This window comes from Mobula hypostoma, chromosome 6 (assembly GCF_963921235.1).
Source record: "Mobula hypostoma chromosome 6, sMobHyp1.1, whole genome shotgun sequence".
NCBI classification, from domain to species: Eukaryota; Metazoa; Chordata; class Chondrichthyes; order Myliobatiformes; family Myliobatidae; genus Mobula; species Mobula hypostoma.
This window is the reverse complement of record NC_086102.1, coordinates 32,158,268-32,173,421: the sequence shown is the minus strand read 5'-3', so window position 1 is coordinate 32,173,421 and position 15,154 is coordinate 32,158,268. Positions and strand designations below refer to the sequence as shown.

Here is a 15,154-nt window from a genome sequence, read left to right as displayed (position 1 = left end):
TCATTATTTTGTTGCAGCTGCAAAATGAATTCATTCAGAATGGAAGCAGGAATTTCAGATTTGTTCCCATTATTTTTCCAGGTGCTTGCATGGTAAGCAAACATCAAAGTAAATTTGGGTCAACAGTTCAACAGAAGGGAGATCTTTGGAACTTTAGAGGTTGTAAGGTTGCAAGAGGAAAGGCTACTTTGGTGTGGTACCATCAAAGGGAAGAGGAAACCTCCAAAGTTCAAAATGCCTGACATAAATAAAAGATTTACTAAGTTCACATCTGATGGTTTAAAATGTTAACTTTTTAAAAATATTATGTAGTTTCATATACACTCAATAGCCATTCTATTAGATAAACCTTATTAATACAAATATCGAATCTGCCAATCATGTGCAGCAATGGAATGTATAAGAGCTTGCAGACATGGTCAAGAGGTTCAGCTGTTCAAACAAAACATCAGAATAGGGAAGTAATATGATCTAAATGATTTTGACCATGGAATGATTGCTGCTGCCAGATGGGGTGGTTTGAGTATCTCTGAAACTGCTGATCTCCTGGAATTTTCATACACAACAATCTCTAGAGTTTACAGAGAATGGTGCGAAAAGCCAAAAAAAAAAAGAAATGTAGTGAGCGGCAGTTCTATGAACAAGAATGCTTTTGTTAATGAGAGAAGTCAGAGGAAAGTGGCCAGATTGAACTGATCCTACAACCATTCAAGGACTCCACAACACGTTCTCTATATTTGTTGCTTATTTATCCTTTTTCTATTTGCACAATTTGTTTTTTGCACGTTGGTTATTTGAATGTCTTTTATTGTATTTACTGTGAATGTCTGCATAAAAATGAATCTGAGTGGTATATGGTGACACACGTGCACTTTGATTAAAAAAAAATTACTTTATAGCTGACAGGAAAGGGACAGTGACTCAAATAACCACTAGTTACAACAGTGGTGTGCAGGAGAGCACCCTTGAATGCACAACACATCAAACCTTGAGGTGGATGGGTTGCTGCAGCAGACGACCATACTGAGTTGCACTCCTGTACCTAATAAAGTGGCTACTGAGTGTATATAATGTTCGATGGGTGCAAAAGCAATGAAATCAGGCCGAAGCATAATAGTACAAACTGAGATAGAGCAAAGTGAAATGCTAAAAGTCCAGCAAGCAAAATTCGAAAGATTGAAGGTTACAGGTTTGTGATTTATCTTAGCAGCATTTTTAAAAGCAAAATACCTGAGTTATTACCAGAACATTATTATATAAAGAGACATACTCTGAAGCACAAGTTACTTTGTCAGATGCCCAAAGGTATTTTCTGGAACGTTACACATGATGAATGAGGAAAAAGAGTATAGAGGGGGACATCTAGAACTTGGGTACTTAGCAGCTGAAAGCATGTCAAACTTTGTGGTTTTCAATCTTAGGATGGTTAGACCATTATTTAAGAAGCACAGGTACCTCAGGAAATATTTGGAAGATATAAAAAATTTGGAAACGAGGAGAAAGTTAATATCTAGGCACTGGTTAATTAGGATGCACTGAGTTCAGCAAATCACACAGTAAATGGTTGGAATAGGCAAAGTTAGGTGTGGATGGGGTCTTCAAACAGGTGGAAATGGTTGACGCTGGAGGAGCAAATACGTAACCTATCTTGCTGTGCTTTGGTATTATTTTGTGGATAAGAAATGTACTTGGACTGAGCTTAACGATATGGCAAATTTGATTTAATTTTACTTAGAAACTTGGCAGGTTCTTGTCATTTAATCCATTTTGAAGTGGTGAACCAGATGGTGAGATGCTGTTCTTAGTGAAGCAGTTCATCCCATCTCAAACCATAGTAACTGTACTTCCAAATTTAACCCAGGATCTATTCTTGCATGAACTTGCAGCATTTGTACATAATACTTGCAGCATTTGTACATAAATACTGGCATTGTTAATTGGGAAATCCATTAAGGTAGCTGAAAATGTTTGCATTAAGGATGTTATCCTTAAGGAACTCCTTGTCTTTTGGCAATCAAGATATTCTACTTGAAGCATGACTCAAGTATTTACCACTAGTCTGAATTTGGCTTGGTTTCTAAACACCTTAATTTTAAAAAAAGAGTCTCAATCTTGAGGACCACATTTCTCTATTTTCTCCAGCTTTAAAGTTTGCATGTCATCAGGAGCCAATTATGTTTTTATTTAATTGGCGTGGCCTGATGCCATAATTGGTGCATTTTCCACCATTTTGATGTTCCAGATAAAACTTTTGATTTAGTTTTTGGCTGGAGTAGCTGCAATATGTATTAAGTAGTGATTCTTCTGAGAAAACTAGAGGTAACAGATTAATGAGTAAGGAACTGAAAGGCAATAGAGAATTCACATTGCAGTAATTTTGAGTATATATTTAAAATATTGGGTTATATATACACTTGCAGGTGCTTTTGTATTTTATCAACCACTAAAGATCATTTTATATTTTCACAACAGTTTTAGTTGTTAATGAACATATCGACTTTGACTCTTGGATTTGTTCTGTTCTTTTTTCCCCCCACATTGGAGATGCAAAGAACTGGCTAGTGATCTTCTCTGGGACTAGATATAGACTAATGCTGCAAGTTTGAAGAAATATAGGTGGAGGGTTTAAAGGGAGGGCCATGAATGTGGAGGAGAATTTAATTAATGAGTCAAGCATAATTTTTAGCAGAAGCTGATGGTGTACAGGAAAGAAAGGGAACCAGTTACTCTGCCTTTGTATTGGAAGTCAAATGCAATGGATTCCGGTTAATTGGGACACATTTTGGCCAATTAAACAGCTGTCTCAATTAGCTGAAGTTTCATGGATATAGTTAAAAGTTTTTTTTTTAAAAAAGTAACTCCCATTTAACTCTGTAACACATTATGTATTTAGATGAAATACAGAACAAATAAGAGCACTACCAATACTTCGACAGTACTTTAAAATTGTACTGTTCCTTATAGTTATCGATAGAGGAATTCATCCAGGGTACTCTGCTGTGTTCTTTTGATTGACTGTAAATAAACAGTATCAGCACATACACCTAATGCAGATAATGGACTGCCTTCATACTATGGTTTGATAATTGCATCCTGTAAATCTTCATTTCCATTGTAGCATTCAAAATGATGTTTGATACCTTCAAATGCCACGTAGTTGCTAACTTGTTAAAGTAGTGAAATCATTTCATTTTTCACTCCTGGTTGTTTCTGGCATCTCCAAGACTGAATGTTTGAAACTGCCGTGAGCAAAACAGTACTAAATGGTCTTGCTGCTTATTTCTTGCCAGCTATCAGTGGCAAAAATCACTGCTTTTTCTACACAAATGCATGCAACTGACACTATTTAGAAACTGTTTCCTCTAAGCATGGTGTAATGTCTAATGGGCATAGCAAAAGTACGTGACTGACACTGTTTAGAAACTGTTTGGCAATAGTCTCCTGTCCCAATTAAGCAATACAGTGTCCTAAATAAATAAAAGGAATCCTGGCTACTTTCTTGATTAGCTTTTGTTCTTTAAGAGTTGTCTCAAATAAGTGACTGTCCCAATTAACCAATGGCCCAATTAACTGGAATCCACTGTGCTTGAATGAGCATGAAATTCAGTCTGCATGTGCGTGAAAAATTTAGGTGATACAGTATATCTTGACTGTGACTGGAGTAAAGAAAAAAAAATAGGAGATCAACATTCAGGTTCATACTGTAGATGAACTTGAGTTAAAGACAGTACAATTAACTTGAAGCATTGATAAACTGATGTGCTTAGCTTAAGAAATGTATGAAGATGGCTAGAATTTTAATGGGCACACTGGAGGTTTTGGGACTGAGTAAGGTGACTGCGGTGGCAGAGGTTAATTTGTGTTGTTAATTCCGAAAATTGTTTCAAATTAAAATGTAGACATGAATTTTGGTAATTGTGCATTTCCTTTTGAAAATTATACAAACCATATTAAACTCAAGATTGTTTATTGTCATTCGTCTGTACACAAGTGTAAAGGAAAACAAAAATATTATAACTCCAGATCTGAGAGCATAAAAAAATCCACAATAAGCATAAAGAACACAGTTTAAGAAAACATAATACATATAAATACTTAAGATAAGCTTACATACATAGACTGAATATATGTACATAAAGTGGTACTAGGCTCAGGAGTCTCTATACATATGGTGACTGTCAGGAGAAATAAAATGGTGGTGTGTGAATGGGTGGAGGTGTTGATAAGCTGATGGCTTGGGGGAAATAACTATTTCTGAGTCTGGTGGTCCTGGTGTACCCTCTTCCCTGTTGAGAGTGGGACAACAGTCCATGAGCAGGCTGGGTGAAATCCTTCAAGATATTGCTGGCCATTTTCTGCCACCTTTCTGTATATATGTCCTTGTCCTTGATGGTGGAAAAGCTGAAGCTGATTATGAGTTGGGCAGTTTTAACTGGCCGTTGTAGGACTCTCTTGTCCATAACAGTGCAGTTTGTGTACCACAGTGATGCTCTTAGCTGCCCACCTGTAGGAGGTCGTGAGTACTGATGTACATAGATTCAGTAGAGATGTAGAGATGTTGGTGAGCTTTCTTGTGGGTAGACCGAGGTATATTGGAACTTAAAGTGACAGGTAACAGAGAATGAAGTGTGCTTAATTAAGATCTGATTAAACCATAGTGATCAATTAGTAATTTGACTAACAGATTGCAAACCTTGTCTTTGGTATCAACTGATTTTAATCATTGTTCATGTTGTTTGTTCAGAAACATGTTCCTTCATGGCTTCAAAATACGCATGTCTACAACTGGCCGATGCAGCGTCAAGATATCCTACGACGATTAATGCGTTTGGAAAAGTACAACCCACCTCCAGTTGGTGAACTACCCACCATTATACAGAAATCTATTTAATGCATTTGGAATTTGTTGCTATAAATGTCATAACAAATGCATGAGCTAGTTAAGTCCCATACATTCTCTTGGTGATTTGTAAGTACTGGGGCAAAGATCAGCCAATTCACTAGAGGTCTGGAAACCCTGATTTGCTGAGTTACTCACTTCAGAATATTTTGGAATCTTTTAAGATTTGCTACACTTTGACATGGATATACATTTGATATGAACATAACTAACCTCTGAGATGAGGCGGATGGGAAAACAAGAAGAAATGTTCAAACATTAATCTGACTTTGTATTTGGAAGGTTACTTTCCACTTTGAGGCTTCTTTTCGCAGCCACATTCAGTGATGGGAGTGTTGGGTTAAAGATTACTCTGATCAATAAATGGCTGAGGTAATACTATGTAAACAAGATTGGAGCAGTTGATTAACTTAACTAAGTTTGCACAAAAGAGCAGTGTGTTTTAATCTGATAAGAGTGTATTTGGCGTTGACATCTGAGAATGGAAATTGGCAAATGCTTGTTCCCATATATAAACAATTGCTTGCAATAATGGGCAGTAAAATGATTTTGAGCTTTCTAATATTCCCAATGTCAGCTCAATTATAGTGTGATTATTGCCTTTTGTGAAACATTGGAGCAGAACAGCACAGTGAAATCTGCGATTCTACTAAAATCACTTGCTGTTTCATTTGCATAGGTGATTTTTTTTTGTTTTAGAAAAAGCTGCAGAACCTTCTAAAATTGGGGCTGAATTAAAACATAGCAAATCTTTTACCTGGAAAATGATATGAGAGGTTTATTTTTAAATATAACTACTAAATAATTTCCAAATGTGCCCAAATTATTCCCATGCTTTAATTTGTTTTGTATTTTGTTCATAAAACCATCCTCTATTTTGTTTTTAATACAGAATTTTCACTTATCTACAAGGTTACAATAATATGACATGAGGTTTAAATCCACATAAAATACAAGTCTCATTTCTAGTGAATATGTCCACATTTTATTTTAAATTTGGATGTTCATCAAAGTCTAGGTTGGCCAAAGAGCCTGTTTCTGTGCTGTTGTGTTCTATGAATTTGGCAAGGCTAATATCGTCCATTTCTAAATGTTCTCGAGGTAGTGGTGATGAAAGACTACAATGCTTCTGGTGAAGATGTTGGGTGGGTGTAGTGAAGATGAAGAACTTTGGCAGTGTGGTCTTTGTAAATTGCATCAAGGCTGCCACCTTGTCCGAGTAGACGTGACATACTTTGTATAGTAATGAACAATAATGACCAGCATCACTTCCATAGTTAAGAATGATTCGGGTTGAAATGGTGAATGCGGACACAATAATTTATTTTGCAGTGGCAATGCCAGCACAGTAACTCATCTCATGTCTTGTGGAGCATAAAATGTTTTGAATTCTGTTCTCTTGACTTAGTTAGTGGTATTTCCTTGAGTGTTTGTTTTCTTATTGAACAAGAACAGCTTTAAGTTTTATGTGAAGACTAAGTGTTGCTGAACAATCCACAAGGACTCGGAAACTAACTTTTCATGTGAAGTTTGAGGAACCAGGAGGATTTTGTTTATTGTTCCATCATGTTCCAGCATAACTTGTGTTCCTGGAGTTGAGGAAGGCACAGTGACCATCTGCAGCAATAGATTATAAATACAGAAACTGTGTATGAAGGCATTTAAATTTGATCATATTTGGAGAGAGAGAAAAAGACACATTGTGCTCAAATGTGCATGTCTTTAACATGATTACTTGATTATTGCAGAGAGGAAAGCAGTGGATATGCCCTGCATGGCCACTTTACATATCTCTGATGTACAGGAACAAATTGTTAAGAGTATAGCCATATAAAATCTATTGACTGAGTTGTCTTTGAACTCTGGTGCATTAAACATAAAACAAAACAACATAATGTTTGTTTAGTTGCTATTAATGGTTTTGAGATTGTTTTGTGTTTCTCCTGACCAGATGATAGTTGGTAAAAATATAATGTAATTATGATGGTGCCATGTATTATTATGGTGTGTTCTCACTTAAGTATAAAATTGGGAAGAGAGACATGAAGCTGAATTTGGAAAGTAGCTGGTAACCCAGCCTAAGATTGCATTATCTACATACAGCAAGATTGATATGAAGGCAGAAGAAGCATACTTATAAAATCATGCTTATAATTCTTTAGTGAATCTAGTTGGCAACATTTTGTAGCTGTATTGTTGCAAGCTATCTTTACTGCAAAGTATGATGGATTTTGACCAAAGAGAGTGCCTTACATAAAATAGCCGTTGGAAATGTTACTCAAATTAATGCAATTTTACTTATGTGATGGAATTGAGTGTCAAGAATTAGACAATAGACAAATGTTGTTTGTGCTTCAAAATCAGATGATACTGTCATGTTATCCACAAGGTTTATTGTTGTACTGGGTTTTTTCTGGGTTTAATAAATCTATATTCTTGCCAAGCAAAATAGTTTGACTTTTTTTTCGCAAACAACAGGAATTCTGCAGATGCTGGAAATTCAAGCAACACACATCAAAGTTGCTGGTGAACGCAGCAGGCCAGGCAGCATCTCTAGGAAGAGTTTTTTTTTGTTGCTTTCTTCATGAAAAAATGCTTCATAAGAGTTGAGCATCTTTGATGCGATTTTGATGATTGTGGTTGATTCTGTTAAACTTCTGCTATATGGGTAGTGAAGATTCTCCCATAAAAATGCTTGATGAAGATGACAATGACATTAAATGAGCAATATTATATCCAAGATATTGTGTGTTTTATAGAGGGGACAGTGTTAGAAGTGTTCTCCTGTATTTCCTGCTCCTCAAGGTTGCAGAAGTGCTGGGTTTAACAGGGGGCTTCTGATTTTAAAAAAACACACAAAGTTTAGCATTACTGTCAATAGAGCATAGTGCAGCTCCTGCAACATAGCTGGAGTGAATGGATGGTAAACAAGCTAATGGTGTCAGTGAATTGATCATTCCTGGAGAGTATCAAAATGAATGTTGCTGAAGCTGTGAAGGTGAAAACTACTGCACCACAATCCTGATATTTATTTAAATAGTGGGAAGGTTTAAGAGTAGCACAATAGTGTGATAGGTAGTGTAACGCAATTAAGAGCGCCAGCAACCCGGATTGAATCCCATTGCTGTATATGTGTTCTTCCCATGACCCCATGCCTCCTCCAGGCACCCTGGTTTCCTTCCACGTTCCAAAGGCATATGGGTTCGTAGGTTAATTGGACCCTTGGGTGTAATTGGGCAGGGTGAGCTCATCAGACTGGCAGGACCTGTTACCATGCTGTGCCTCTAAATAAATAAAAATGAGAATCAAGCTCTCACTGTTTAAACACCACTCATGGTCCCACCGCTCCAGTAGGTCTGTACATCGAGGTAATCTGGATGATGATCTAATTGATGGTGGACCAGCAAGGCATTTGGTGGTGTTCATACTGTTAAATATCACGGGCAATAGATTTCCTGCCATTGTGTGGCACAAATATTGTTTAGCGTACCCAAGCTTGAACGGTGCCCAAAGTATAATGGCATCATGGTCATACGTTTTGTGTACTGCAATCATCAATGAACAGTCACACTGAGGGGTAGGTTGTCATTTCAGCAACTGGAAGATGGGGCCGAGGAGCTGCTTCAGCAATGACACGGGGAATTGGCCTTCAGCCTTCTCTCGTGCAAGGTACGATTCCAGTCTCTCATATTAATGCACATCACCCACATTGTTACTGTTTTACTTTGGTTCATTTATGTTCTCCCCTCTCCTCTTCACCCTACCTGCTGTTCAATCGACCCTCATTCAAAACAGGATGTGGTATCTTCCTAGACCTGATATGATGGTTGTGGCATTGCTTAGTTCTGAGAATGCTTCATTTGCTGTTTTGCTTGTATGTAGTCCAGTATTGTGGTTTTAAGAGATTACTACTTTGTTACTCTGGATATTGCTCAGCATGCCCTTGGAGGCTATTCATTCGTAATCCTTAATTCCATAGTGTAAATGATAGACTGGGAAATATTTCATCAGCAAATATGAACTGCTCTGATTCAGAGTGACCCATGGATGCCCAGTTTTGAGTCCCTTTTTGCTAGATCTGCATTAATGTAGCATAGTGCAAACACTTGTTGAGTATGATGTCCTCCTAAGGGATTATCCCCTTAATGAAAAGTGCCTGTGCATGACGTTGTTTAACCATAGGAGGCTGATGCACGGAGAGGCACCACACGGTCCTTGATAGATTGTCGTCCGTGGCAAGGAAAGCCAAACCACTGGGGACCCTTCACTGCTGCAGACTTGCTGCACCTTCGCTGCTGTTGTGATGAGGCATCGTTTTCCAACAGTGCCGCTGTTGAGGTCTTGGCCGGATTGCTGCTTGTTCTTGCCACTGTGGGGCTGAACACCGGATGGTTAAATCCTAGGTGGCATTGCTCTCAGGATCGCAGGAACTCACAAACCTCTCTGCCACAACAAGGTGATGATCCTTGGAGAAGTATTAATGTTTTACTCTGCACATTAACCTTTCCCAAGTTACTTCATCCACCTTGAAACGCTACAATCCTAATCAACAGTGACATCTGATTGCTGGATTTGTTCACCTTGGAATCTTAAGCATTTTATTTTGTTTTAAATGCTTTTTAAAAATGTTGAGTGAATTGTGATATAACACGATGTGATAAATGTGTGTGTGTGTGTGTGTGTGTGTCGACTGTTAGTATTCATAAACACAAGAGATCCTGTAGATGCTGGATATCAGCAGGTCAGGCCCCTAACCTGTTGCGCCTCTCCAGCACTTTGTTTGTGTTAGCATTCATTACCTGTTTTCAATACCACTTCAGATTTTGATGTGTATGCCTGGCATGTTTCTTAAAAAAAAATAATTTGGAGTCAGAGTTATGCCATACAAAAAAACTGACCTTCCTTTCAGTCCAACCTGTCTGTGCCAACCAAGGTGTCTGTCTGAGCTACTACCACTTGTCTGTGTTAGGCCCATAGTCCCCAAGTCTTTTTTTAATCACTTACCTGTCCGAATCTCTTAACAGTTTAAATTATAACCACCTTGACCACTTTGAGTGGCAACTCATCATATACTCACTGCACTCTGTGGAGAAAAACTTGCACCTAGATTCCCTGTAAATGTTAAACCTGTGCTTTCTAGTTTTAGATCCCCTAGATTGATTAGAAAACTGTGATAGTCCACCTTGTCTGCGTCCTGCTGGACTTTTAGAAATCTATAAGGTCACTACTCAGTCTCCTTTGCTTTGGGGGAAATAGCCCCTCCTTAAAACTCTTGCACAGCACAGATGAAGTGATGTTCAAAAAGACCATCAGAAGAGTAGAATGGAGAATGGCATTGTTGGACAGATGAGATTGAGAAACTAGGAAAATGCAACTTTTCCAGAAAGTAGTTATAAAGCTAGCAGATATTGGTCATTATCCTCTCCCCTTAAATGGTGGGAGGGAAGTAATGAAGGTAAATGTGAAGGTGAGGAAAGGGTAAAAATCAGCAATAAGATTGTTGATACCTCCCTGTTTTCTGAAAGTGCTTTCTCAGGTAGTTAAGGTGGTAAATTAAGTTTCTGGCCTGCTGGTCTTTATCAGTTGGGACACTGAGTATAGGGTTCCACAATCAGAATCAGGTTTATTGTGATGTGAAATTTGTTAACTTAGCAGCAGCAGTTCAATGCACTCCATAATCTAGCAGAGAGAGAGAAAAAATAAAATAAAACATAATAATAAACAAGTGAATCAATTATGTATTGAATAGTTTATTAAAAATGTGCAAAAACAGAAATACTGTATATTTTTTAAAAAAGTGAGGTAGTGTCCAAAGTTTCAAAGCATTCAGGATTTGGATGGCAGAGGGGAAGAAGCTGTTCCTGAATTGCTGAGTGTGTGCCTTCAGGCTTCTGTATCTCCTACGTGATGGTAACAGTGAGAAAAGGGCATGCCCTGGGTGCTGGAGGTCTTTAATAATGGACGCTGCCTTTCTGAGACACTGCTCCCTAAAGGTGTCCTGGGTACTTTGTAGGCTATTGTCCAAGATGGAGTTGACTAGATTTACAACCTTCTGCAGCTTCTTTTGTTCCTGTGCAGTAGCCCCTCCATACCAGACAGTGATGTAGCCTGTCAGAATGCTCTCCATGGTACAACTATAGAAGTTTTTGAGTGTATTTGTTGACATGCCAAATTGCTTCAAACTCCTAATTAAGTATAGCCACTGTCTTGCCTTCTTTATGACTACATCAATGTGTTGGGACCAGGTTAGATCCTCAGAGATCTTGACACCCAGGAACTTGAAGCTGCTCACTCTCTCCCCTTCTGATCCGTCTATGAGGATTGGTGTGTGTTCCTTCATCTTACCCTTCCTGAAGTCGACAATCAACTCTTTCATCTTACTGAATGATGAAGGATGTGATAACAGCACATTTGGAAAGCGGTGAAATGATCGGACAAAGTCAGCATGGATTTGTGAAAGGAAAATCATGTCTGACGAATCTCATAGAATTTTTTGAGGATGTAACTAGTAGAGTGGATAGGGGAGAACCAGTGGATGTGGTATATTTGGATTTTCAAAAGGCTTTTGACAAGGTCCCACATAGGAGATTAGTGTGCAAACTTAAAGCACACGGTATTGGGGGTAAGGTATTGGTGTGGGTGGAGAATTGGTTAGCAGACAGGAAGCAAAGAGTGGGAATAAACGGGACCTTTTCAGAATGGCAGGCGGTGACTAGTGGGGTACCGCAAGGCTCAGTGCTGGGACCCCAGTTGTTTACAATATATATTAATGACTTGGATGAGGGAATTAAATGCAGCATCTCCAAGTTTGCAGATGACACGAAGCTGGGTGGCAGTGTTAGCAGTGAGGAGGATGCTAAGAGGATGCAGGGTGACTTGGATAGGTTGGGTGAGTGGGCAAACTCATGGCAGATGCAATTTAATGTGGATAAATGTGAAGTTATCCACTTTGGTGGCAAAAATAGGAAAACAGATTATTATCTGAATGGTGGCCGATTAGGAAAAGGGGAGGTGCAACGAGACCTGGGTGTCATTATACACCAGTTCTTGAAAGTGGGCATGCAGGTACAGCAGGCGGTGAAAAAGGCGAACGGTATGCTGGCATTTATAGCGAGAGGATTCGAGTACAGGAGCAGGGAGGTACTACTGCAGTTGTACAAGGCCTTGGTGAGACCACACCTGGAGTATTGTGTGCAGTTTTGGTCCCCTAATCTGAGGAAAGACATCTTTGCCATAGAGGGAGTACAAAGAAGGTTCACCAGATTGATTCCTGGGATGGCAGGTCTTTCATATGAAGAAAGACTGGATGAACTGGGCTTGTACTCGTTGGAATTTAGAAGATTGAGGGGGGATCTGATTGAAACGTATAAGATCCTAAAGGGATTGGACAGGCTAGATGCAGGAAGATTGTTCCCGATGTTGGGGAGGTCTAGAACGAGGGGTCACAGTTTGAGGATAGAGGGGAAGCCTTTTAGGACCGAGGTTAGGAAAAACTTCTTCACACAGAGAGTGGTGAATCTGTGGAATTCTCTGCCACAGCAAACTGTTGAGGCCAGTTCATTAGCTATGTTTAAAAGGAAGTTAGATATGGCCCTTGTGGCTACAGGGGTCAGGGGGTATGGAGGGAAGGCTGGGTTCTGAGTTGGATGATCAGCCATGATCATAATAAATGGCGGTGCAGGCTCGAAGGGCCGAATGGCCTACTCCTGCACCTATTTTCTATGTTTCTATGAATGCCAGGTTGTTGCTGCGGCACCATTCCACTAGTTGACATATCTCACTCCTGTACACTCTCTCGTCACCACCTGAGATTCTACCAACAATGGTTGTACCATCAGCAAATTTGTAGATGGTACTTGAGCTAAGCCTAGCCACACAGTCATGTGTATACAGAGAGTAGAGCAGTGGGCTAAGCACACATCCTTGAGGTGCGCCAGTGTTGATCATCAGCGAAGAAGGTATGTTATCACCAATCGGCACAAACTGTGGTCTTCTGGTTAGGAAGTCGAGGATCCAATTACAGAGGGAGGTACAGAGGCCCAGGTTCTGCAACTTCTCAATCAAGATTGTGGGAATGGTGGTATTAAATGCTGAGCTATAGTTGATGAACAGCATCCTGACATAGGTGTTTGTGTTGTCTAGGTGGTCTAAAGCCGTGTAAAGAGCCATGGAGATTGCGTCTGCCGTGGACCTATTGTGACAATAGGCAAATTGCAATGGGTCCAGGTCCTTGCTGAGGGAGGAGTTCAGTCTAATCATAACCAACCTTTCAAAGCGTTTCATCACTGTCGATGGGAAGTTACAGTGCAGTTCCACTCAGTGGCCACTTTATTAGGTACACCTGTATGTCTTATTAATGCAAATGTCTAATCTGCCAATCGTGGCAACAACTCAATACATGCAGATATAGTCGAGAGGTTCATTTGTTGTTCAGACCAAACATCAGAATGGGGAAGTAATGTGATCTAAGTGACTTTGACTGTGGAATGATTGTTGGTGCTAGACGGGGTGGTTTGAGTATCTCAGAAACTGCTCATCTTTTGGGATTTTCATGCACAATAGACTGTAGAGTTTATAGAGAATAGAGTGAAAAACAAAAAAAAAAGCATCCAGTGAGTGGCAGATCTGTGTGCAAAAAGACCTTGTTAATGAGAGAGGTCAGAGGGGAAAGGTCAGATTGATTCAAGCTGACAGGAACATGACGACAACTCAAGTAAACGCGTTACAGGTGATGTGCAGAACTCAAATAAACACACGTTACAAGCGACATGCAGAAGAACATCTCTGAATGCACAACATGTGGAACTTTGAATTGGAAGGGCTGCAGGAGCCAATTCCACTGGATTCCATTCCTCTTGTACCTAATAAAGTGGCCACGGCGAGTATATTAGACGCAGATGAGACTTCACTTGGAGTATTGCGCATAGTTTTGATAGTAGGAAAGATACTATTAAACTAGAAAAGGTGCTAGAAAGATTTACTAGGATGTTGCTTGGACTAGGGGGTCTGAGTTACAAGAAGTTATTGCACAGTCTAGGACCTTATTCCCTGAAATGTAGAGGATTTGGTGGGTGACCTGACAGAGGTATACAAGATCATGAGGGACATAGACATGGTAAACATACATGGTCTTTTTCCCAGGAAGGCGGTGCTTAAAACAAGAGGGCATAGGTTTTCTCAGAAGTGAGAGATTTAGAAGGAACATCAGGGACAGAGCTTCACGTGCAGGGTAGTATGTATTTGGAATAAGTTGCCAGAAATAGTGGTAGAGGCAGGAGCATTAGTACTGTAATGTTTAAAAGTTATCTAGGTAATTTCATAGATAAGAGAAGTTTAGAAGGCAATGGGCCAAATGTGGGCAGATGGGACTAGTTCACTGGGCAATGAGTCAGCATAAATGACTTGGACCTGAAGGCCTATTTTCATGCTGTAAAACTCTGACTCTATGTTCTAAGCAATTCCATTTGTAATCTTTCATGTGCTGGTGGAGGAGATGAGAATGTGAGTAGAACAAGTTCCCCACAAGCAGACAGATACAGTTTGGGTTAATGTGGGTTCCAAATTTAAAGAGTACCTTGGGGTGAAAGTGAAAGGAATTAAAGGAAAATATGATGACTGTTTCATTGGTTAAGGAGGGAGGGGACTGCAATGGTTTCCAAACAAGTGAAGGCTCCTTAGGTGGAAGGGGCGAGGGGTAGACAGGGATTGGAGTCCATGGTAAAAATAAGGAGAAAGTAGGAAATCTTCTAGCGGTAGAATTTGGAATTTAAAGAGTTGTAGTGATGAAGAGATAATTAGAACCCAGTTTATTATCACTGGTACATGTCATGAAATTTGTTGTTTAGTGGCAGCAGTACAGTGCAATACGTAAAATATACTATAAAGTAAGAAATATATATTAAGTAGTGCAAAAAGAAAACAAAAACCAAAGTACTGTTTCTGGCTTCATTGACAATGCAGAATTCTGATGGCAGTGGGGAAGAAGCTGTTCTTAAAAGGATGAATGTGTGTCTTCTGCTCCTGTCCCACCTCACTGATGGTAGTAATGTGAAGAGGGCAAGTGTTGAGCGGTGGGGGCACTTAATGATGGTTGCCACTTTTTTGAGGCAGTGTTTCTTGAAGACGTCTTCGATGGTAGGGAGACAGTGGTTGAACAAGAAGAGATGGTCACGGGGAAAGAACTGTGGAATGATGCTGGTTGTCATCTGGATGTCCTTGAATAATCCTCGGCTTTCCTGACTATAAGTTGTTCAG

General features: G+C 39.5%; 1 protein-coding gene across 2 annotated transcripts in view; it reads left to right on the top strand.

Annotated features, from left to right (window-relative positions):
• The window catches only part of LOC134347904 (E3 ubiquitin ligase TRAF3IP2-like), a 66,654-nt gene extending 59,287 nt beyond the window's left edge, over window positions 1-7,367 (top strand). Inside the window, exons 8-9 of one of the 2 annotated variants that reach the window (XM_063050501.1) lie at window positions 18-92; window positions 4,745-7,367. In XM_063050501.1, coding sequence (XP_062906571.1) covers window positions 18-92; window positions 4,745-4,891 — 222 coding nt within the window. In that variant the 3' untranslated portion in view covers window positions 4,892-7,367. The remainder of the gene's footprint in view (window positions 1-17; window positions 93-4,744) is intronic. The other variant, XM_063050502.1, reaches the window with a different exon arrangement.
• The last annotated feature ends 7,787 nt before the right edge of the window (window positions 7,368-15,154 follow it).